This window comes from Phycodurus eques, unplaced genomic scaffold (assembly GCF_024500275.1).
Source record: "Phycodurus eques isolate BA_2022a unplaced genomic scaffold, UOR_Pequ_1.1 contig_27, whole genome shotgun sequence".
Lineage (NCBI taxonomy): Eukaryota > Metazoa > Chordata > Actinopteri > Syngnathiformes > Syngnathidae > Phycodurus > Phycodurus eques.
Window position 1 is genome coordinate 415,137 of NW_026904024.1, and position 24,906 is coordinate 440,042.

The 24,906-nt window shown below is 47.5% G+C and overlaps 2 protein-coding genes across 4 annotated transcripts; one reads left to right on the plus strand and one right to left on the minus strand.

Annotated features, from left to right (window-relative positions):
• Positions 1-4,521: 4,521 nt before the first annotated feature.
• trmt10b (tRNA methyltransferase 10B) lies at positions 4,522-11,368 on the minus strand. 3 transcript variants are annotated; one of them, XM_061669890.1, is made up of 7 exons: positions 11,079-11,368; positions 10,229-10,331; positions 10,032-10,162; positions 8,576-8,728; positions 7,585-7,663; positions 7,446-7,513; positions 4,522-4,813 (listed from the first exon to the last, which is right to left on the minus strand). In XM_061669890.1, the coding sequence occupies exons 1-7, from the start codon at positions 11,220-11,222 to the stop codon at positions 4,694-4,696; spliced, it is 798 nt and encodes a 265-aa protein (XP_061525874.1). In that variant the 5' UTR covers positions 11,223-11,368; the 3' UTR covers positions 4,522-4,693. The 3 variants fall into 3 exon arrangements, with proteins under 3 accessions (XP_061525874.1, XP_061525873.1, XP_061525875.1); XM_061669889.1 differs by lacking the exon at positions 4,522-4,813 and adding an exon at positions 5,388-5,685; XM_061669891.1 differs by lacking the exons at positions 4,522-4,813; positions 8,576-8,728 and adding an exon at positions 5,388-5,685.
• Positions 11,369-12,917: 1,549 nt separating this feature from the next.
• intu (inturned planar cell polarity protein) lies at positions 12,918-24,632 on the plus strand. The gene is made up of 15 exons (XM_061669855.1): positions 12,918-12,993; positions 13,162-13,377; positions 13,452-13,570; positions 13,700-13,789; positions 13,877-13,954; positions 14,034-14,217; positions 16,902-16,955; positions 17,021-17,083; positions 17,166-17,345; positions 18,525-18,617; positions 18,685-18,960; positions 19,587-19,666; positions 19,763-19,952; positions 20,300-20,430; positions 20,519-24,632. The coding sequence occupies exons 2-15, from the start codon at positions 13,174-13,176 to the stop codon at positions 20,628-20,630; spliced, it is 1,854 nt and encodes a 617-aa protein (XP_061525839.1). The 5' UTR covers positions 12,918-12,993; positions 13,162-13,173; the 3' UTR covers positions 20,631-24,632.
• Positions 24,633-24,906: the final 274 nt, after the last annotated feature.

Genomic DNA, 24,906 nt, shown 5'->3' on the forward strand with positions numbered 1-24,906 from the left:
TTGCTTGGATGGCAGCATATGTTTCTCCAAAACCTGAATGTACCTTTCAGCATTAATGGTGCCTTCACAGATGTGTAAGTTATCCTTACCTACTAACACAGCCCCATACCATCATAGATGCTGGCGTTTGAACTTTGTGTCCATAACAGTCTGGATGGTTCTTTTCCTCTTGGACACGACGTCCACAATTTCCAAAAACAATCTGAAATGTGGACTCGTCGGACCACAGAACACTTTTCCACTTTGCATCAGTCCATCTTAGATGAGCTCGGGCCCAGAGAAGCCGGCGGCGTTTCTGGGTGTTGTTGATAAATGGCTTTTGCTTTGCATAGTAGAGTTTCAAGTTGCACTTACGGATGTAGCGCCGATCTGTATTTACTGACATTGGTTTTCTGAAGTGTTCCTGAGCCCATGCGGTGATATCCTTTACACATTGATGTCGGTTTTTGATGCAGTGCCGCCTGAGGGGTCGAAGGTCACGAGCATTCAATGTCGGTTTTCGGCCTTGCCGCTTTCATGCAGTGATTTCTCCAGATTTTCTGAACCTTTGGATGATCTTCTGGACCGTAGATGATGAAATCCCTCAATTCCTTGCAATTGTACATTGAGGAACATTGTCCTTAAACAATGGGAAGCTCCTTTTCTAGCCATTCATGGCACCCGCCTGTTCCCAATGAGCCTGTTCACCTGTGGGATCTTCCAAACACGTGTTTGATGAGCATGCCTCAACTTTCTCCGTCTTTGTTGCCACCCAGCTGTCCCAGCTTTTTTAGGAACGTGTTGCAGCCATCAAATTCGAAGTTCATGATTATTTGCTCAAAACAATCACGTTGATCAGTTTGAACATGAAATATCTTGTCTTTGTAGTTTATTCAATGAAATATAGGTTGAAGATGATTTGCAAATCATTGGATTCTGTTTTTATTTCTGTTTAACACAACGTCCCAACTTCATTGGAATTGGGGTTGTATATCCAATACAATTACTATTTATACCTACCTGGCCTCGTGCGAACAAGTACAGTCCTCCTCTGTGTTAAATCTTGAATCAACTGTGGCTAATCACATTTTTGGGAAAGGTGAGTTCCTTTTGACTGACCTCACCCAACCCCGACTACCTACAGACAATTTCAATCGAGACATTTCTTCAATAGAGCATGTCTTACAAAATTAAGTCGGCCAAAAGATCTCAAAAAGCTGCCGCAAAACGCCACGATTCGAAGACATTAAAGAACAGATGAGAAATAAAGTCATTGGCATCTCGCAGTCTGGAAAGAATGACAAACCATTTCTAAAGCTTTAGGACTCCAGCGAACCACAGCGATAGCTATTATCCACAAACGGAGAAAACCTGGAACAGGGGTGAATCTTCCGAGGAATGACCGGCTTACCAAAAATTACCCCAAGAGCATAGCGACGACTCATCCAGGAGGTCCACAAAAGAACCCAGGACAACATCTAAAGAACTGCAGGCCTCCCTTGCCTCAGTTAAAGTCAGTGTTCATGGCTCAACAATAAAAACAAAAAGAGACTCGGCAAAAATGGCATCCATGGTAGAGTTCCAAGGCAAAAACCACCGCTGTGCAAAAATAATATAAATGCTTGTCTTACTTTTGAAAGAAAAAAAAAAGAAAAGGGACTGATTCTTAAGATTTTTGACAGACTATTCTATGGAATGATGAGAAGAAAGTTGAACTCTCTTGAAGGTGCGTGTCTTGTTACATATTGCGTAGAAAAAGAACATCATACTAACAGTCAAAACTGGTGGTGGTACTGTGATGGTGTGTGATGGTCTCTGGGGGTGCTTTGCTCCTTGAGGCCCTGAAGGACTTGCTGTGATTGATGGAACCATGAATTAGCCTCTTTAGCAGAAAATCCTCAAGGAGACTATTCAGCCATCAGTTCGTGAACTTAAGGCGAAGTGCACGTGGGTTTTGCTGGAAGTCAACAATCCAAAACACACCAGCAAATCAACTTCCGAATGGCTTCAAATTACAAGATGGTTTTGGAGTGGCCTGATCGGAGTCTGGACTTGAATCCGATTGAAATGCTGTCGCATGACGTTAAAAAGGCGGTACGCACATTTAAATACAGTCTATAAGTATACAGTGGGTACGGTAAGTATTCAGACCCCTTAAATGTTTCACTCTTGGTTATATTGCAGCCATTAGCTGAAAGTCATTCCAGTTCCCTTTTTTCCCCTCACTAAATGTACACACAGCACCATCTGTACCTCAAGGAGCCAGTGAGCGACAGGTGGAAAGGGGACCCACTCGAGCGGTGGACGTAACAACTCGATAACACCTCAAGTTGCTGAGACAGAAGCTAACGCATGGCTAGTTCTCGAGACCTTCCTGAAATTGAAAATCCTCCGCCATCCTTCAAATGTGGCGTTTGGAACTACTTTGGTTTTAGGGTTATGTTTTTTTCCCAGATGGAACGCATGTCATGCACAAAGGTACACCGGTATGTCGCAAGTGTCACACAATGCTAAACTACTCTACACATTTTTAACTCCGTCTGTAATTTTTCATGGAACTGTGGTGGATGAAAGAGCGAAGCTTGAATTCACCGTTGCTAGCAATGTTTGTTGCGGCCAAAGACGAGCTCAAAACACACTCGCTCACTCGTTTGTGTCACTCACACATCCAATCTCAGCCAGCTCACCTTCTCTGTCAGTGGGCCAACAATCCATCGCTTGGTGAATTGTGCTTCATAATAATAGACACACATTGAATGGGCTCTCGCGCCACACCGACATGCCATCTTGATCATCTCAGGAACACTTCAGAACCAATGTCAGTAAATACAGATCGGCGCTACATCTGTACGTGCAACTTGAAACTCTACTATGCAAAGCAAAAGCCATTTATCAACAACACCCAGAAACGCCGCCGGCTTCTCTGGGCCCGAGCTCATCTAAGGTGGACCGATGCAAAGTGGAGAAGTGTTCAGTGGTCCGACGAGTTCACATTTCAAATTGTTTTTATAAATTGTGGACGTCGTGTCCTCCGGGCCAAAGAGGAACGGAACCATCCGGACTGTTATGGACGCCAAGTTCAAAAGCCAGCATCTGTGATGGTACGGGGCTGTGTTGGGGGCTGTGTTAGTGCATGGGTAACTTACACATCTGTGAAGGCACCATTCATGCTGAAAGGTACATACAGGTTTTGGAGAAACATGTGCTGCCATCCAAGCAACGTCTTTTTCACGGGCGCCCCTGCTTATTTCAGCAAGACAATGTTAAACCACATTCCGCACGTGTTACAACAGCGTGGCTTCGTCGTAAAAGAGTGCAGGTAGTAGACGGGCCCGCCTGCAGTCCGGACCTGTCTCCCGTTGAAAATGTGCGGCGTAAAATACGCCCACAGAGACCCCGGACTGTGGAACGCCTGAAGCTGTACATCGAGCAAGAACGGGAAAGAATTCCGCCTACAAAGCTTCAACAATTGGTGTCGTCGGTTCCCAAACGTTTATTGAATGCCACATGAGGTTCGCTCATGACACCTGACACAAGATGAGTAGCAAAAGCATGTTCTTAAGAGAACAATCCTCAATCCGTTTTGTCACGATCAGAGGTGCTTTCATTTTTATCATGGGTTTATTGTTGTCGTTGGAACCGAATCATGCTGGCGATGGAGAAATTGGTGGGTCACTTTCACTTCTCATATTCATGTTAGCTGTGATGAGTGGGAGGAATTTTAGAAAAAAAACACTGCTTTTGCTTTTTTCAGACCTTCTGACATCTCGGACACCCGGCGTCATGTGCACGAGCCACGCGAGTACCCAGTTCTTTCAGATGCGGGGTCGTGAAGACATGGACAAGACCCGGAAACTATGCGTAGGCGGTCATCCTTTGCAGATGCCTCGGCGCGGCTCTTTCGGAGCAGGGCGTGGTCGTAAGTGACATTATTTAGGGGAATTTTAGAAATAACGCACGCTCTTTGCACGTGCTGTGGTTGTGACCTCGGGCATGACCTGGGAAACATGCGTCGGCGTGAATCCTTTGACGCCGATGGACACGGGTGTCCCTAGAGGCGGCGTCATCGGGCAGCGCGCCGAGAAATGGCGTCATAGGCAATCCGTCATTTTGACTCGAGCGGCATACTCTTACCCTCGAGCCACCGTCCGCATTCACTGGGCATTTTTCCACATTTGGGTCACGTATCCGTGCGGACATTTGGGCGAGAGGCGGATGCCCACCCCCTGCACTGGTCGCCGGTCAAACACAGGGCACGCGTAGACGAACCACATTCATTCCCGCCGATGTAAAATTCAACGAACCTACCATCTGTTCTTAGATTGTGGGAGAAAGTCCAAGTACCTGGAGAACATCACAAGTGACTAATCTGCAGTTCCTTTAAATTTACGAGTGTAGTCTGTTGAAGAAAAGGTGATATTCCCCACAACGACAAGTGAATAAACTACTTACTATCTATCACATTCAATCCAGCGCGTGTTCGTTTTCTCGACACAAACGAATTCACTCCAATGACTCACACAGGTTGCAATTGTATCCGTTTATCTCGGGTGCTCGGTCAGGTACAAAATCGGAATTCCGGGCCTTTGTCTTTCCCTGCTACCGAACTCGATTCCGCCATGCAGATTGGAGAAAGAAAAGAGCGCCTCTCCCTCCAGCCCGTTGACAATATACAGATTTTCTGCAACACAAGTAGGGAAGGCAGCGTTCCTCCTCACAGCTGGCTTGTCTCAATTAGCTCCCGGTCATCTTGACCTGGCATCTCCCCGTCTCCTTTTTCCCGTTGCCTTCCTCTTCTGCAAGATCCTGTCAACAACTTGTCCAAGCACGCACACTGCAAGCATGTTGCACAAGCGAAAATGTTTTCAAGGTTGCTGTGGGGCCACTCGTGTAAGCAATCTCATACTGAATACTAAATCTATGAACACTGTAAGAATTGATAACATAAGAATTCCATTGTATGGTTCATACGACAATTCATAAGACACGTCTTCTATTCTATGACAAGCATAACGAATCGCACTGTGGGGTGGCAATCATATTATCAATAATATCACGATACGGAAACAATATATCGCTGGCGTCGGTGCCAAACATCCCATGTCCGTGTCCAAGTCATGAACAGTAAGATGAGAGAAGGTCAAATTACTGTCAGTTGCCCGTACAGCTTTCAGTGCATTTGAGGTTTTTCACACAAAAACTCCAATATCTCGAATTTGAGGGCCGACCACATCTAGTCCAGTTGGTATGAAAAGTTTTATTTTCAGATCAGATCAGATTTAGGCCAGTCGCTAGGAAAGGTTGTATCTTCATAATTCCGACGCTAAACAGACTCGGTACTGAGCAGCAGTTGTGTGTGAATAAAAAAAAAAACAACAACAAACAAAAGAAACAATTAAAATGCCGAAACTGAAAAACGCTTTTCCCAACTTGTTTTCGTTGGCGTCAAGTCTTAATTGTTGCACCCGCGTCACTGTTGTCACCGTGCTGCGCGACCACATAACCCTTCCCCCGGGGGAAGCACTTGTCCAGAGCGTGTGTCCAACTGCCCGTGTGCGACACAGTCAGCATGATGTCAAAGACCTGATTGATTGCCAGGATCTTCGAGTGGAAGTTCTTGCCGTTCGGCATCTTCTGCATGTGTTCGTCTATCGGGAGCCGCGCCGCGCGGACGCCCAGTTCTTTGGCCCTGGAGAGGCTCAGCGTCTGCACCAAGGTTATTACAGTGAACAAAAACAAATAAGAGTAATCCCTCCCTGCATCGTGGTTGATTTCTTGCAGAATCAGTGCGTCGCAGATTTTGTTCAAGCACGTTGAGTTACCTTGTGTTTTACATGCAAAGTGTATATAAAGCTGCCCTGCCAGTGCCTGGCCTGCAGCTAACCCCCGCCGGCAGACGATTTGAAGATGTTAGCGTGCAGGCTAACAAACAGCGAGCTGCTAATTTGCCACGGCAACCGTATTCGTGGTTTGACCACTAGAAACATGGTTAATATTTATAAGGAAATTGTCAGTGATAAGTGTGTGTTTCCCTTCTTTGGTAATGCCATGGCAGACTGGCGTGTGAGGCGTACGCATTTGGAACATGTCACCGTGACAGAAATATAGTTTTTGGTCGAGCTCCCCCACTCAATTTTATACCCTTCCTTAAGTTTAAGCGAAAACAGTCAGTTTTAGTCAGTGAGGTAACTCGCTGACTCATTTGTTAGTTTTGACACACTTTGCGCCGTTGTTTGCGCATCTGCCAGTTACCTTGTAGCGCCGTTGTTTGTGCATGTGCGTGACCCAAGTGTCAGAAATGTTCAGATGTCATCGATGAGATATTCATATCAATCAAGCGACGGGATGAATGATAGGCTGACATCTTTTTTTTTTGTTTTGTTTTTTTTAACGTCACGCGATCGACCAATACTACCTTCGCGGTCGACTTTTGAGCACCCCTGATCTCCAGTATATCATTTATTATTGTAACTGTCACATTATCCAGTTTGAATATTAACACTGTACTGAAATATAGGAAAGCAAAAAAACGATATAAATAGTGATTCAGTTCAAATGTATTGCACATAAAAGTTCAATCAACAGTGTACCTAAAGAAATGTCTTTCAAACAAAAATATAACGGCACCATACTTAAAAAGTTTCAGAAAGTGTAACATGATACATAGTTTGAACCTTGAATTCAGTGATTGTTGCGTGCCACTAGAGTGAGCCCAAGTACCACTCACGGTACTTGTACCACACTTTGAGAACCATTGCAGTAGAGTGTTTCACTCATGACCAATAGTAACTTGGTTCTCCTTTACCTCTCTCACCAAGGCTCTTCTCCCCCGATTGTCGCACATGGATAGCGAGTGAGTTGGTAGCAATAAATATAATGAGAACGTTTGAGCATAACGTGTTTTGTGTTCAGTGACAATAAGATTTGTGTGATTTCTATATTGGGAAAACAAGGAGAATTTGCACGTAAATGTACTGTTAAGTCCACCTGAAGAGATGTCAGTTGCACTTTAATCAAATCAAGTGCGAGTGCATTTCTGTGACCACTGAGTGTTTTTCTTTCACTAACAGAGGGGTACCAACAACTTTGCCCACGTGTGTCGGTTCCCGTTTTGAAATGATTTATCTTGGTGTCGTTTCTTTTTTTTTTTTAGCTCGCAAACAGCTGGCATTTGAACACGGCTGTAAAGAATTTTGATATCCCTCCCGAGAATACTGTAATAAAATACAAATAAAAAATAGCGGCGGCGAGAAGAATGAACCGCGATCAAGCCGTACAACAACAAAACTACAACTCACACTAAAACCAATCCAAACTAAAACCTACTAAACAAACGAATTCAAGCTATCTGCATTTGAATAGCGTGCAATGCAAAGTCCAAACCTATTGTAACCTTGGCCCGGATCGCGAGCGGACGAGCGAGCTCGGCGTCAATCGAGATAGGGGGTCACCTGACGTTTCAGTACCTTTTGGACGCTTTCGTCCACGAGCCCTCCGAGGACGTACACGTCGTCGTGGTCCACGCGCTCCAAAGCTGAAAGGACACACGGAAGTCTTGAGTGCGGCGGTCTCAAGCAACATCGGTTGACTTGATGACCGAACGACCTTCTTCGGCATCGGGCGAGAGGTAGACGACCCTTTCCGGAGGGAAAATGTCCAGACAGCTTCGCTCTGTTCTTTCCATCTGCGAGAAGCACATCAATGACAATTGTCAGGAGGTGAGGGACGCGAATTGATTCAAGTCGCCAATTTCAGGACATGCCACTTGCTTGCTTGGCTCCAATTCAGTAAAGACGCCCCCAAAACGGCGATTTACGATGGCCTGCGCCTGCCACAAGATGGAGGCAAAGCACTACTTTCGTGGAAATGAAGCTCCTCGACTCAACGTACAAACCCAAACTCCAACGAGGTTACAATATTGTGTCAAAACGTAAATAGAAACAGAACACAATGATTCGCAAATCCTTTTCAACCCATATTCAGTCAAATACACTCCAAAGACGAGATGTTTCATGTTTTGGTTTTGTTTCTTTTCTTCCAAATATTCACTCCTTCTGAATTGGATGCCTGCGACGCGTTTGAGAAAAGCTGGTACAGAGGCAAGTTTACCACTGTTACATCACCTCGCCTTTTAAAAACACCGAGCAAGCGTTTGGCAACAGAGGACATTCAATTGTCCGAGCTTTGCCGGTGCAATTCGTTCCAATTCGAAACGTGGCTGACATTTACGTTGATTTAAAAACAGGACTGGCATTCGTATGACTAGCAATATTTCTGCTCACTTACATGTACGGACTCCCTTGTCTGTTTCGCAGTCTTGTCGGCAAGCTCTCCGCCCGTCAGGGGGACGGAGTCCCGTAGCCCTAGCTTTCAAGAGAGCTCCCGGACCGCACTTGGTTTCAAGGCCTACACGCCCCGTCATCTTAGCCGTCGGCCTAGGAGGAAACGGGACGCCCCTTCGTTCCAAATCAAGGGCTAAGACGAAGGGGAAGGGCTAAGCAGGAGAATTGGGACTGGCCCTTAAGACTTGTCGAGGCTTACTAACTGCTCCCACCGCTGTCAAACGCACACACGGCAACTGCTAACGAAGACTTACCGCGTAATTGAGGAAGCCGGCGTTCATGCGCACGCACTCTGCGAGGAGGCGACTGTCCTCCCGAAAGCTTGTCAGAAACAAATGGAAGGGTTTGCTCGCCCTTTTGTTGGCTCCGTACAGACGCCGCAACTGAGCCGCCAGCCGGCTCGTTTCCTGCGGCGAATCACGCGCAACGGTGTCAAATCAAAAGGGTCCAACGGGATGGTAGGCATGCGGCGAGTGGAGAGAAGGGGTTCTCAAACCGGGGTCATGGGACCCCTGAGGGTCAATGATTAAAAAAAACGATTATGCTGGATACTTGAACAAATATAGATGCATACCTACATCTGATATGATCGTGACATATCACATATACGACCCCAATTCCAATGAAGTTGGGACGTTGCGTTAAACATCAAGAAAAACACAATACAATGATTTGCAAATCATCTTCGACCTATATTTCATTGAATACACCACAAAGACGACATATTTAATGGTCAAAGCGATCAACCTGATTGTTTTCAGCAAATAATCCCGAACTACGAATTTGATGGCTGCAACACGGACGGACGGTCCCAAAAAGATGGGACAGGGTCGTGCTTACCACTGTGTTCCATCACCTGTTCTTTGAACGGCGTTCGACAAACGTTTGGGAACCGAGGACACGAATTGTTGAAGCTTTGGAGGCGGAATTCTTTCCCGTTCTGGCTCGATGTACAGCTTCGGCCGCTCAACGGTCCGGCGTCTCCGTGGTCGTACTTTACGCTTCGTCATGCGCCGCGCATTTTCAACTGGGGGACAGGTCCGGACTGCGGGCGGGCCAGTCTAGTACCCGCACTCTTTCAGTACGAAGCCACGCTGTTCTAACACGTGCAGAATGTGGTTTGGCATTGTCTTGCTGAAATAAGTTGAAGTTGCTTGGATGGCAGCACAAGTTTCTCCAAAATCTGTATGTAGCTTTCAGCTCCTTTTCTAGCCAATCATGGCACCCGCCTGTTCCCAATGAGCGTGCTCACCTCGGGGATGTTCCAAACCGGTGTTTGATGAGCATTCCTCAACTTTCTCCGTCTTTTTTGCCACCCGGCCGTCCCAGCTTTTTTGGGAACGTGTTGCAGCCATAAAATTCAAGTTCATGATTATTTGCTTGTATTTATGTTTAACACAACGTCCCAACTTCATGGGAATTGGGGTTGTATATGACATGATTCTGCACATGAATTAAGTTGTATTTTTTACAGCAAAAGGCAAATTACTGGAATAAAGTCCTGGCTTTTTCAAAAAACAAAGGAAAAATGTGACTTTATTCTCGTAAGATAACGTTTTAATTCCTATGGCATTCGGGTGCACACGAGATCTTTATGTTTGGTTGGCTTTAGGCTTATGAGGTGGTCCTTGTAAAAAAAGGTTTCCCTTTTTCAGGGGTCCCTGGATCCAAAAGGGTTGAGAAGCCTCAAGTTAAGGGAGTTACGTGCACCTTGTCAGACATGCGGTGGCTCACGCCGAGGTCAACGCACACTTTGTGGCCACCGGAGCGAGCCTCAGCCAAACGCTCTTTGGTGACAGCCTTCAAGACCCGCTTGGTGAGATGACGTTGTTCCACACCTTCTTCTCAAACACAAATACCGCAGTTGTTAAGAGATCAAACGTGCACGTTCTTCCTGCAGTCTTTACCTGAGTGCCGATTGAGCTTCTTCCTGAGTTTCTCCTCCTTTCTTTTGCTCTTTCTGGCAGCGAGTTTCCTCTCCCAGTGCCGCTGCTTCCTCAACACGTTCTTCTGATGCAACACAGCACACAAGCGCCCATCATCAAAATGATCATCTCGTTTTGATGATCAAGCATCCCGTAATATTTAATGCATTAATTTAGCTAGTTTTCCTAAAATGGGTTAATTAAATGTGGGGGGGGGTTTCCATTTCATTGGGGCCCGTGCAGGACTGGTAATTGTAAGAAGGGTTAGGGTCTGAGCAGCGACCGCCGCAAGGGACCGATTGCATCTGTAGAAATGATGACTATTAGAGCCCGAGCAGCAGGGTTGGGCATTGTTTGAATTTGAGCGATTCCGGTTCTGATTCCGGTTCTTTATCTCGAGTCCGGTTCCAAACGATTCTCGATTCCGATTATTTTAGGGGGCGGGGGCAAAAACGTTTGCATGGTTGGCTTATATTTGTCTCATATTTACATTGGTTTGACGATCTTAAACAACGTGGGTAATGTCTGCAAAAATATAAGAATTTGAGAACGACGTCACAGCGCTGTATTGTAATGATGAGAATTCTTCTTCTTCATTATTCATGCCCGAGCAGCCTATTGTAATAGTAGGAATTCTTCTTTTCCTTTATTCTTTATGATGATGATGATTATGATTATTATTTTTAACGAATTCGTATTCGCATGGAAAAGCACACGTGGACGAGTTGAACGTGGGTATAATAATGATTTTCATTCTTCTTCCAAACAACTTGCAGAGATAGCGCGCCATTGAGTGTGAAGCAGCGACCAATTCCGGATTCGTAAAACTGACTGAAAAGGATGCGTGCTCTCTCTCTGGTGCGCCCTGCAGCACATCCTCCTCCTCCTCCTCCTCCTCCAGCACGTCGATGTGAAGCAGCTCCATGTCCAAAACTCCATTTGTCTGGTCACTCGACTTTGAAACAATTTCAGTCATATTCGCGAACTAGACTGATAAGAAACAATGTTCGCCTCAATATTAGTAGTACAGTGAGCTTGACAGCTGACAACAATAATGAAAAGTGTAGGAAAACAAGCCAAATAATAAAGCCAGAAATGAAAACGTTGCTTCCTTCAACAATGTGATTGTCGCAAGTATATGACGCAACAATGTGGTGTCACGGTTGACATACGGCACGTTCGGGAAATTCAATCTGACGCTCACCGCGCTCCATTTTGTATGAATTTACGAACGATACGATTGGCAGAGATACGTCAGTGCTTCCGCCATACTGAATGTGTCAGGTCCGGGACTTCAATCCCGTCCTGCCTATCGCTCAGGCCGCTCTCTCTCCTCAATCAGAGCGGCGGGAGTACGCGAAGGCGCTCCCAGAGTGTGGCGCTCTCAATAACCGAACGGCACACTCCAATAACGCTCTGAGTTTCCGAACGTTCCGGAGTGTAGCGAGCGCGCTTGGAGTGAATTTTCGAACGTACCCCACATTAACGCTGTCTTCCTGAAGGAAGACGTCATTAGAAGGCGACAATGTTCGTACGTTCAACGCTTGGCCGGAGAAGTTAAAAGGAGCCGGTCAGTTCCCTCCAAAAGGGTTGGATAAGTTCCTAAGTTTTTGTCACTTTCGAAGCACATCGGACGCGGCACTTGGAGGACGCTCTTCCGACATGGCGGGAGCACTTGGCCTTCTGTTTTGCTGACTGTTCGAACAACACGTCATCGAGCGAGTAGGAATCAATTAAAAGGGCTGCGTTCTATGGCAAGCCTGAGCATTTAATAGCTCGCATTGACTATGACAAATGAACGTTGTATATACCAGCAGTGTCGTTGTTACGAGTTGTAATTGCATTTTGAATAGTCGAAATTTACTTTCAAGATATCTGTAATTCCTTTGAAACGGCAGATGGCGCTATACGGCGGGTACGGAAAGTATTCAGACCCCCTGAAAATGTTCACTCTTTGTGACATTGCAGCCATTTGCTCAAATCATTTTCCATACCCGCTATGTATGTATGTATGTATATATATATATATATATATATATATATACCTTACTAAAATAAGGCATTCAAATTAAAAATGATTAATGCTTCAAATTGCAAAATTGTTATTAAAAAAAATATGACATTGCAACAATGCACAATATGAACTAAATGTTGTCCCCAAACCTTTTAGCGCTATTGACCGTTTTCACATGAAGACCTACTTTGAAGGCAAAAGCAAATGATGACAAATGTCACTCAGAATTACGCTTCAATGCGCTGGTCTTCTTATATCTCCACAGCACAGCGTCACGTCATCTGCTATTATGCATTTCTGTCTCACCGTTGCTATTTATCTGTGCTGTAAATTGTCATTGTGTTTTAGTGTGGCATCTGACATTTTGCGGTCGATCAGGAATACAATTCTAGTTAGCACAGTTGTTGTCCACCTATTATTGGGCTCTGGCATTTCAGCGGCACTGCACGACACGGTGTCATTGACTCTTGGGACGTCCCACACTGTCGTCTCGTGTCAGCGTCCTGGAGGCCATGATGAGTAACGCTAGCGAGCTAGCAAGTCCGGCTGCAGCTCTGCGCTGGGCAAAAAGGCCCGACAGGACTCGTTCTTCAGCTCGGCGGCATCGGGTTCGGGGATTGCCGCCGCGACTGGCACCGACCGCCTTACGGCCACAGCTCCGGTCGGCCGCCTCGGCGACGGAGGCGCGGAACACGGTCCGATCGGACCCTATGTCCCCCGCCTCTCCCGGAACGTGAGCAAAGTTCTGTTGGAGGCGGGAGTTGAAAGTTCTTCTGACAGGGGATTCTGCCAGACATTCTCAGCAGACCCTCACAATGCGTTTGGGCCTGCCACGTTTTTCAGAACTGCTGTCATGTCATATAGCAAGCCCCAGATACCACATCTCCTCCTCCTCCTCCAGCTGAAGCTGACCATGGAAACAACCACGAACACGAGTGGAGACGTTGGGCCGGGTCGTGGGGCGAAGGCCTCCGTGCCCGTCAGCCCACCGGTGCGCCTGCTGCAGGGGGAGGATGCAACCGGACTGCAGATGTCCCTCAGCCATGTCCCGCACACGCTCATGTACCTGTCACTAAAGATGGAAGCCATGTCACCGCACAGAGAGGTCCATCTGGAGGTCTGTCTGTAGGAGCCGTATCTCGCGCAAGCACCATTGTAGAAAGACGCCCGTCTCCGCTCTGGTGTGTGCAGGAGGAGATCTTGTACCAGTACCCAGCCTCAGAAGCCTCCGCCGGGCTCAGAGGCGTGAGAGGAATCTACTTGACGCTGTGCGACATGCTGGAAAACGTCACCGGAGGCCACATTGTCAGGTACGGAATGCACTGGCACCTTTTGACACCCACGCTTTTCTTGGTTCAAGAGTTCGTCGACGACCACAGGCAACACGTTTCTCAGTGAAAAGGTTCACGCGACGACGAAACTTTTGACCGCTCCTTTAGTTCAACGCTCCTGCTGAACAAGCATCTGGTGCACGTGGGCTACTGGAAGGAAGGCGACGCCCTGCTGGTCGTTGGGCTTCCTGCTGAGAGGTACACGTGGCCGCTGCGAGAGGGTTCCTGGCTTTTATAAGGGAACAGTCATCTCTGAAGACGGTTTGCTGTCAAATTTCCGTCCAGGGTTCCTTTGCTGTGCCTGCAGTCACTGGTGGGTGATGCTGTGCGGACATTAAGAGTCATGTATGGATCCTTGGACAGGTCGGTCGCACGCTCAAAGTGACGAGCAATCGCCGGGTCTCTTGTTTCAGCCGTGAGTGTTATCGGTGTGCGCGCGCAGGGCTTTCTGCAGGAGAGAGCGAGCGCCGGAGCTGGACCAGTTCTTCTGCGTGTTCTTCCAGCGGCTCATCCAGCCATCCCACCTCGGAGATAGGTCCTCAGTGCCGCCCCCTGACATCTCCGGGAGCATCCTCCTCAACAGGCTGCCGGCTGTGCGGTGGCTCCCACTGCCTGCAAAAGTCAAAGTAAGTCCCCGGAAGCATGCGTGATCCATGCACAGAACTTTGGAATGGCGTTGTGCGGTACGCCAGTAAGGTTCCTTGATTTGACTCGGTGACCAAGCTTGTAACCCAATTTACGTTTCCAGTGGTACTTTCTATTACGGGTTGAATTTGTTCTGTGTCCAGTCTCTTAATCCGATTTACTTGTACAGTGGAACCTCAATTTAACGGATCCCGAATGTCTTTTAAACCACCGTTGACAAAATCTGTTCCAGAATTGGACAGAATTGTTGTTTACTGGCGCTGTGGCGCAATCGGCAGGCAGAGACTGGCACGCACGTTTCCGAGGTGTGCCGCTGTTGTTACAGATAGCGGACCGTAAACCCACGAACGCTAACTCGCCACGAAACAAGGAAAGAACAAGAATGTTGTGCTGTTGTAGTTTGCTTTGCTTGTAGTGGTTGGTCAAATTGGTAACGATTGTGTAGTCTTGTAGTTTTGACCAAAGAATAAGCTACGAGGCTATTGGTCCACATGTAGAGTATATGGATGGATTTGATTGACTGCAGATCAGCATACTATTCGGTACGCCTGGGTTAATCTTTTGAAGAATGCACTCATTTTGCTTTGGGGATAGATGGACCCGATGAAACAGAGATTCATCCTTAAAAACCAGGCGTCCGTGGCATAATCACATCTGACTTTTAGATACAGTATTGTAGGCTAATCTAAAAACGGTACAGGAGGCATCCGAATCTGATGCCCCGGCCACCTCATCTGGCTCCTCTCGATGTGAAGGAGCAGCGGCTCAACTCTGAGATCCTTCCGGAGGACCGAGCTTCTCACCCTCTCGCTAAGGGAGAGCCCGGACACCATGCGGAGGAAACTCCTTCCGGCCGCTTGTATCCTGGATCTTGTTCTTTAGGTCACGACCCGCCGCTCGTGACCATAGGCGAGGGTAGGAACGTAGATCGACCGGTAAATCGAGCGCTTCGCCTTTCGGCTTAGCTCGTTCTTTACCACAACGGACCGATACAAAACCAATTTGAAATGTGGACTCGTCGGACCACAGAACACTTTTCCACTTTGCGTCGGTCCATCTTAGATGAGCTCGGGCCCAGAGAAGCCGGCGGCGTTTCTGGGTGTTGTTGATAAATGGCTTTTGCTTTACATCGTAGTAGTTTCAAGTTGCACTTACGGATGTAGCGCCAAACTGGATTTACTGACATTGGTTTTCTGAAGTGTTCCTGAGCCCGCGCGGTGATATCCTTTACACATCGATGTCGGTTTTTGACGCATTGCCGCCCGAGGGATGGAAGGTCACGAGCATTCAATGTCGGTTTTCGGCCTTGCCGCTGACATGCGGTGATTTCCCCAGATTCTCTGAACCTTTGGATGATCTTCTGGACCGTAGATGATGAAATCTATCCCTCAATTCCTTGCAATTGTTTGTTGAAGAACATTGTCCTGAAACTGTTGGACTATTTTCTCACACACTTGTTCACAAAGAGGTGAACCTCGCCCCATCATTGCTTGCGAATGACTGAGCAGCAATTCAGGGAAGCGCCCACCTGTGCCCAATGAGCCTGTTCACCTGTGGGCTCTTCCAAACAGGTGTTTGATGAGCATTCCTCAACTCTCTCCGTCTTTTTTGCCACCCACCTGTCCCAGCTTTTTGGAATGTGTTGCAGCCATAAAATTCTAAGTTCATGATTATTTGCAAAAAACAATAAGGTTTATCAGTTTGAATATTCAATATCTTTGTATTCAATTAAATATAGGTCGAACATGATTTCAAAATCAGAATCATCTTTATTTTCCCCAAGTATGTCCAAGAAACACACAAGGAATTTGTCTCCGGTAGTGGGAGCCACTCGAGTAATACAAAAGACATTGAGAAAAACACTGAGCAATAAAAGGTCGCTCGTAATCTGATAATGCCGGCACATTTAAAAAAAAAAAAAAAAAAATTTGGGGGGGACAATTGTGCAAAAAGATGCATAGTCCATAGTCTTGCAAGTAGAGCGGTTTGAATGACTAATAGAGCAATGGTCCGGTGCAAGGACCATTGTGCAAAGGGCGCCGAGACTTCAAGGAGTGTATGCGGTTTAAAGTGACGGGTAGCGCGATCATCTGGGACAATGTCGATTGTGCAAATGTTGCAGATACTCCTCAGTGGTGCAAATGGAGCAGATGCTCCTCTGGCATGAGTGGCCGGTATTGGTCCACGACAGATATGCAAATAGTGCAGCGCGGCGAGACGACCACAGTGAGTGCCCGAGTAATGTAGAATTGGCCCCACAGAAATGTGACGACAAACAATTGGCGGCATGTTGCAAGGGAATTGTAGGTTGGGTGTTTAAGAAGTTGATGGCAAGAGGGAAGAAGCTGTTGGAATGTCTGCTAGTTCGCGTTTGCATTGATCGGTAGCGCCTCCCTGAGGGCCAGTGACCAGCATGCGGAGGGTCCGAGAGGATTTTGCACGCTCTTGTCTGAGAGCAAATCATTGTATTCTGTTTTTATTTATGTTTAACACGAGGTCCCAACTTCATTGGAATTGGGGTCGTGCTACAAATGCAAAGAATTCGAAGTGCCATGCTTTTACCGATGCTTCAGTATCGGTGTCGAGAGACTTTATGCGGGTCTGGCATGGAAGTGAGAATTTTGGTATTGTGTTCTAAGCGATCCCTTGCGTGGTGTCTTCACAGACAGACCTGGACTCTGTCCTCAATGACTTTGAGGCCTCTGACTTTGGAGAAATGGTGAGCGGGGCTGCATTTACAGGGTGTCACGCACGGATCTCCACTTGACATATTTCACCTTTCAGTCGGAGGACTTCTTTGGCATGAGGCGTCTCTACGGAATCCTCGGCTCGTGTCTCTTCTACAAGGTGAGTAGACGTGTCCGTCGTTAAGTTCCTTCCTTCCTTCGAAGTCGTACCAAGTCAGGATGCACGGGCTTGTCGCCATCAGTCCTACCTGATCGCCAACCATCTTCCCAAAGAGGACCTGCTGGACATTTGTCTGTACATGCAGCATTACTGCCTGCTGCCCATGGCGTCCCCCCAGCGGGTTGGCCAGCTGCTCATCTGGCGGGAGGTCTTTCCCCTGGGACCTCTTCGAGGACGTCACTTCCTCCTCGTTGTGGGCCGGGTAAGTACAAAAGTAAAAATGACTGTTTCCTCTCCATTATGCAATGCCTGTTTTGATAACTAACACCTACTCTGCGCACAAAATGCTTCCTCTGTTTTATTATTTGCTCAAAACAAAAAGGTTTATCAGTTTGAACATTAAATGTCTTGTCTTTGGAGTGTATCCGATGAAATATAGGTCGAACGTGATTTGCAAATCATTGCATTCTGTTTGTATTTAACACAGCGTCCCAACTTCATTGGAAATGGGATTGTGTATATATATATATATATATATATTTTATACACGGTGCCGTAAAGCGTCAATGCTCAGGGTTACGTGGTCTGTTTGAAAATAAGGTTTGACAAATGTCATTTTGTACAAGTCAAGGTGTCCCATTTTTTTCTGCGCCGAATCGAGAACCGTATCTCTCCCATACTGAATCGAATCGTTCCGCCCGTAATGAGATTGTTTTTGAATCGAACCGCTGCTTGTGTATTGATTCCCAACCCTACTGTCTAACTTGAATAAATGGATGATTTTTCCTCAATGTTTCAAAAAAGGAAAAGTGTGTTGTTGCTTGTTTTTACAGGTGCAGATCTCGAGATTGCTGAGTAAGCCTTTTCCATGAAACCTAAAATACTTCTGAGTGTCTTCAGAGTTTCTTTTTTTTTTTTTTTTTTGGTGGTTATTCCCATAACGGCCCCTGTTTGTCACTCAAGCCGTCTTTACCGATGCCACTGGAGAGAGTGGCATGTGAGCTGAAGTGCCAGGATGAGGAGGCCAGTTTGCATTTCCACAATGACAGCAAAATAAATGGTGTTATTTCTGAGGTATTGATTTAAATATGTACGGACGCGTGAAAGTGCCTTGGCTGTTATTTGGATTATATGAAGACAAGGGTAATGGGTATGAGTAGTTCGGATCATGTCTGCACTTTACGCAACCCACCCCATTTCTACGAAGCAGTTTATGGCTTTACTGTTATGCACGTTTGTCTTTACCGTTATAAAAAGAAGTGTAATCCAATGGGTCACCGCCATTTGCGCTGTCAATAAGGGTTTCCTTTACTATGAATGCCTCAAATTTTAATTCGTCAATAACTTGGTGAAAATAGGACTTTTCAGCATGGGAGACATTTTTCAATGTGTGTCTGTCCTGTCCCGTCCTGTCCCGTCCTGTCCCGTCCCGTCCCGTCAGCGGTGCTGGATACAGTGTGTGCTGCTGGAGGTTGGAGGGTGCGTGACACATTCTTCTGCATCTCCAGGACCTGACTGTGTTTACGTGGATCAGGTAGCGCGCCGGCAGCAACTTGTCGGTTTGCAGATGAGGCAGAACCCTAACCACACCTCGCCCTCAGGTCAATGCCACATTGTTACGATTGGAGATCACGGAGGAGGCTATCGAAGAACGTCTGAGCGCCCCCGCCGCTCCACACCTGTTTTGTGCGGACTTGTTCCTGCAAGCTGGCATTGCCCAGGCCCGCCTAGACGGCCTGGCCCTAGGCAACGGCTTGTTTGGAGAGAAGACCCGAGACTGCGGGGTTGAGGGACACGTGGACATCGGGTCAGGTTCTTCAGCAAGGATCCCAGGTGGCCGTCAGGACTCGCTTGATGCGAGCGGAGGCATCTTCAAGGTAGTGACGGCATCAAAGTGTATTGGAAGTAAGAGTTGAAAACTCCCGGGAATTTTCAAACTTGGAAATGTTCCATGGGAATTAACGGGAATGTATGGTAATAAACCAGGAATTCACAAAATTGAGGGTTGGTTCTTTATCGGTAATTTAAATGGAGGGGGGGGGGGGGGGGTGTATAGTTTAGCATAAAGAACCAAATACAGCGGTATCTTAACTTACGAGTGCCCCGACGTTCCAGGACATCGCTTGGCTGATTTTTATTTTTGTTTTTGTTTTTGTTTTGCGAGGTGTTTTGTGAAGTCTCCAATTTAGAATACAGTCAACCCCCATTACATACAGGGCATCGGGACCAAGCTTTGTGCAAATATCAAAAATCTGTGAGGAATCGGCCGCCGCCCACCCCAAATAAGAACCCATGGGACGTAATCAACTGTTTTCAGCAATTAAACAGCGTCCAGGGGTGCTGCATTCAACGGCTACAGGAGAATTCCGTTTCCGTGTTGTGTGATGAGTTTTTATGGCAAGTGGAATTATATTTACATTAATACTGGCAGCGTAATAGCGGAGCTTCACTTTTGGATCTTCTTCAGGTTGGGTTTTGCCTGTTGTACTTTTTCCCCCATCAGGCCCAGCGGAGGAAGCACTCGAACCCGTTGGACCTGGGCACATTGATGAAGACTCTGAGTGGGAGAGACACGGGCGAAATGTACAACGCCGCCACGTTCCTGTGTTCGCACATTTCCTTTCCAATTTTCACCCCCTAAGCCGAACTAACTGTCCTGTCCGCTCCTGTGCTCGTCAGATGGAGCGCCGGTGCCGAGAACGCCGTGTTCCACTACGTGCTCATGGAAACGGTCCAGGGAATCTTTATCGCGCCCACGCAGACTGAGGAGGCTCAGCTCGGCGGATCGATTCATCCGTTGCTCATCCGCAACTTTTACCGCTGCTGCCTGTCCATTCGGGCGGTATTGAAAGAGAACATGCCGGTGCGAGTGGGTACAGCCAAGAGTTCAAATAATGCTTCTCCTCACACGGGTCGCGGTCGTGCCGGGTCCTATCCCGGCTGTCTTCGGGCGAGAGGCGGGGTACACCCTGAACCGGTCGCCAGCCATCTATTCCCCCAATAACCCTTAGCGGTGGGCGACATGACACTGAAAGGTGCGCGACTCTAAATTTGGACTTAACGGTGTACTGTAAAGACCCGTCGTTACAATCGCTTGAAAATCTGGAATAGATCCATTTGGGGCGCCGACGACGAGACACAATATAGCTGGGGGGGAAAAACATTTGCTATAGTGGATTGTTGGTATCGTCTCTCATTAATTTGTTCCCCCTTTAGGGCCAGCGAGCGCCAGAGGGGCCTCGGGGTTCGGGCCCGGTCAAAGAGCACGGAGTCCTGTTCCAGTGCGTCCTCGAAAACTGGGCAGACCAGCGGAAACCTGCTCCCACCCTGACGTACTGGGTCATAGGGTAAATCTTCTCCAGGTTTGGAGGGCAAAGAAGTCCACAGTGGAGCTTCACTTTTGGAGCTTCTGCTTTGTTTCCTTCCCTCCGACAGGCGATTGTTGCTGGAGCCCGTTCCTCAAGAGTTCTACGTGTGTTTTCACGACTCGGTACCAGAGTTTCCTGTGGAGATGGCCTTCAGACTGTCCTTCGGTTTGGCCACTTGATTCGGTGACTCACCGGGCCCTCTTCAGAAAGTTAAATCTCCTCACCTTTATACCGCCTTTGCTTAACTTCACCGGTTCAAGGCGACATCAGAAGGTGCCTCCTGTGGAACAAGATCCAAAAGTGAGAGCAGTGCTTAAAATGAATTCGACTCCACTTTTTTCAACCGTCGTCACCGCGCAAGCGCTATTATTAAGTCTCTAAGCGTGAAACTACTATTTCCCAAAGATGGGACGATGAAAAGCGCTGCGTCCATTCATGTGTTCTTATCATATTTATTTTAATCGGGTTGTCTCACTTGAATAGGAAAGTGTTTTTTTTTTTTTTTTTTTTTTTTGGGCTTTGACGTGCCGGCGCAAACCGGAGATAAAAGTGCCGTATTGTGGCAGTGACCAAGACTCCAAAAAAATGTAAAACGAGCAAGCTCCCGGTATCTTAACGCTAACGCATAATGGCAAATGCCATTGGCGGGCTAACACTTAGCATCGGTAGTTCCGGTCAGTGGCGGGCACTCGGCTGCCGCCCCACTGCTGCTGTGTCACCTTGAATAAGGCAAAAATTAAATAATGACAATGAAATATAATAATTAGCAAATATATGTCCAGTATCTTAATATTGTTTACATCAAATTGCACCTTGTGGCTCAATCATAGCCACTTTTAGTCAATTGAAACCCCCAAAAACGACACGATGTAATCATACATTTTGGGTTTTATTTTATTTTTTTTTACTCCTCACCTAAAAGTGTTTCATAATAATGTTTTCAACCAGATGATTCTGTTTTAGAACAAGAACAAAATGTAAGGAGAGCTGCATTTAGGTTTATGGCTCATTTTCATATGCAGCGGGTAGGGAAAGTATTCAGACCCGCTTACATTTTTCCACTCTTTTGTTATATTGCAGCCATTTGCTCAAATCATTTTAAGTTCCTTTTTTCCCCCCTCAATAATGTACACAGAGCAGTTCTGGCGGCGTGCAAGTCCTCAAGGGTGAGTAGGGGGGGTACCAACAATGTTTTCAAGAGTTTTGAACCCGGACCTCAAAACATGCACACTTGGGGCTGACGTCTCTTCTGTTGGCAACGTCTTCCGTTTGTGTGCAGCGTAACGGCTAAATGCTGCTTCGCCGTGTTTCTCGTCCACCCCCGGCCGGGGCCTTGCCACCGGGGAGCTTTTTAACCACCTCGGGGACCTCAACCCCAGAGATAGGAGAGCCCGACCCCAGACGGTGGAATTGAGGAGGTCTTCGAAATATTCTCCCAACCGACTCACAACGTCCCGAGTCGAGGTCAGCGGCGCCCCATCCCCACTATACGCAGCGTTGGTGGTGCGCTGCTTCCCCCTCCTGAGACGCCGGATGGTGGACCAGAATTTCCTCGAAGCCGTCCGGAAGTCTTTTTCCATGGCCTCACCGAACTCCTCCCGTGCCCGAGTTTTTGCTTCAGCGACCACCAACGCTGCATTCCGCTTGGCCAGCCGGTACCCATCGGCTGCCTCAGGAGTCCCGCACGCCAAAAAGGACTCCTCCTTCGGGCTTGACGGGTTCAGGGATTTCCGCCACGATAGGCACGGACCCCCTTACGACCACAGCGCCGGTCGGCCGCCTCAGCAATGGAGGCGGGGAACGTGGACCGCTCGCACTCGATGTCCCCCGCCTCCTCCGGGACATGAGCAAAGTTCTGTCGGAGATGAGAGTTGAAACTCCTTCTGACGGGGGATTCTGTCCACCGGGGTGAAACCCAACGTGCAGGCGCCGAGCCGGGGGACAATAAGTATACCCACAGCTGCTCGACGCCTCTCAGCGTGGCCAACTCCAGAGGGGAAGAAAGTCCGACCCCTCTCGAGAGTCCGACTATATCCGGTCGGAACTTCTCGACCTCACAAGCCAGCTGCCAGAGAGGTTACGTTCCACGTCCCCGGAGCCAGCTTCTGTAGCCAGAGATCGGATGGCCGAGGTCCCTGCCTTCGGCCACCGCCCAGCTCGCACTGCACCCGACCCCGATGGCTTTTGGTACGGTACGTCATCTTATACTGCTGAACAGGTTGGAAACGTGGGTAGGACTAAATGAAACAGTCCTTAAATGGTTCAGGTCCTACCTGGAGGAAAGGAGTTATTTTGTAACCATCGGAAGCGTTCAATCTCATCGGACGGCAATGACCGATGGGGTCCCTCGAGGGTCAGTTCTTGGACCCCTCCTGTTCAGCCTGTATATGCTACGCATGGCTCAAATTCTTCAGAACTTTAATTTTGACTCTCATAACTATGCAGATGACACAGAGTGTCTCCAGATGATGACAGTTCAATTGAGGTGTTGTCACCGTCTAAAACGGATAAATAACTGGATGAGCCGACATTTTCTTCAATTAAACCACAACAAAACTGAGATAACACGAGCTGTTCGGTCCCTGTACGACCGGTGTCAGAGCTTGGTCCGCAGTAAGTCGGGGTTGGACTCCGCCGAAGCTGCCCTTTGTCACCGATTCTGTTCCTAACTTTTATGGACAGAATTTCAAGGCGTAGAGGGGGTCCGGTTTGGTGGCCTCAGAATCGCATCTCTGCTTTTTGCAGACGACGTGGTTCCGTTGGCTTCATCAAGCCGTGACCTCCAACTCTCACCGGAGCGGTTCGCAGCCGAGCGCGAAGCGGCCGGGATGAGAATCGGCACCTCCAAATCCGAGACCGTGGTCCTCGGTCGGAAAAGGGTGGCGTGCCCTCTCCGGGTCGGGGATGAGATCCTGTCCCGAGCGGAGGAGTTCAAGTATCACTCGGGGTCTTGTTCACGAGAGAGGGAAGAACGGAACGGGAGATCGACAGGCGGATCGGTGCGGCGTCTTCAGCGATGCGGACTTTGTATCGATCCGTTGTGGTAAAGAAGGAGCCGAGCCGAAAGGCGAAGCGCTCGATTTACCGGTCGATCTGCGTTCCTCCCCTCGCCTACGGTCACGAGCTGCGGGTCGTGACCCGAAGAACGAGATCCCGGATACGAGCGGCCGAAATGAGTTTCCTCCGCAGGGTGTCCGGGCTCTCCCTTCGAGATAGGGCGAGAAGCTCGGTCATCCGGGAGGATCTCAGAGGAGAGCCGCTGCCCAAAATGAGAGGCTGCACAGCAATTTCAGGGACACATACTATTATGAAAATAGAATATACATGATCAAAATGACTTGTTTTAACACATAGAGAGAACAGTGTGTGGGACATGCCAAAATCACACACAGCCAAAGGGGGAAAAAATGGTATAAAATGAAGAAAACCCATTTTAAGAGAAATATTATTGGACTGATGTGTGTGCAAATGTGTGGTCACTTATAATCAGAGCACAGTTGAATTATTCTGCTCCATTTTCATGATGACTGAGCGATTCTGATGAGGACACCAAAGGCACCTTATCATGATATTGACTCAAATATAAAAAATTTAAAAAAAATGGTGTATGTTCCACGATTAAAGGTGCATGCAATAGACTTTCTTCTCATGTTCATTTCTTGCAAAAATGAGACTTCAGAAATAAATGACGAATACGGAGTTACTTTTCAAACACTCTATTTCTAGCGCCACAGTTCTTAAAAACTATCCACACAAGTCAGTAAGTGTGTGAAATGGGGGGGAAAAGAAAAAGAAAAGAGCGCTCATTAAAGGTGAAGGCAAACTTTGCAGTTAGCTGTGGCGAAACCCCTCTCCTCACTTGCATGCCTTCCACCTTGTGATACAATGATGCGCTTTCGGGATCAAACTCACCAAGCAGCCTCTCCCCACATTCAAATTGGAATCCTGAAAAATAATAGCAACTTTTCACAAGTGTTCCTGTCATCTGATTGTTCTTTTCAGTGACTCGAAAGCAAACTTTTAGAGTCACCTTTTGGCTCAGGGGCCACATTGCTTTTTTGTATTTTTGTTTTACTACGCTGTCTGCTGCCAGGTAGATCTTAGAACTGCCTGCCATGGATAAATGAAGGTTAAAATAAAAATGAATGAAATGCACACTCAAGTATTTTGATGAAACTTGACTCAAACTCAAACTTTATTCTTCAGAACCAACAAACAACACGTTTGCGCGCATGTGAAGGGTGGTGCTGAGATCTGGACCGCAGTCAACGGGGGCAGGTCTGGCTCAAAAGCGGTGCTTGTCACGCAGGTGGGAGTCACTTCGTCTTGTCCTCACGCGGTTCTTATTCATGGTCATGACTGAGAATGTCTCAAGCTCAACAGTTTCGGAGCAAACGTACGAATCTCTCGGAACCCGTCTTTATCCAGCACCTGGTAAAAGTCGACGAGAGGGAG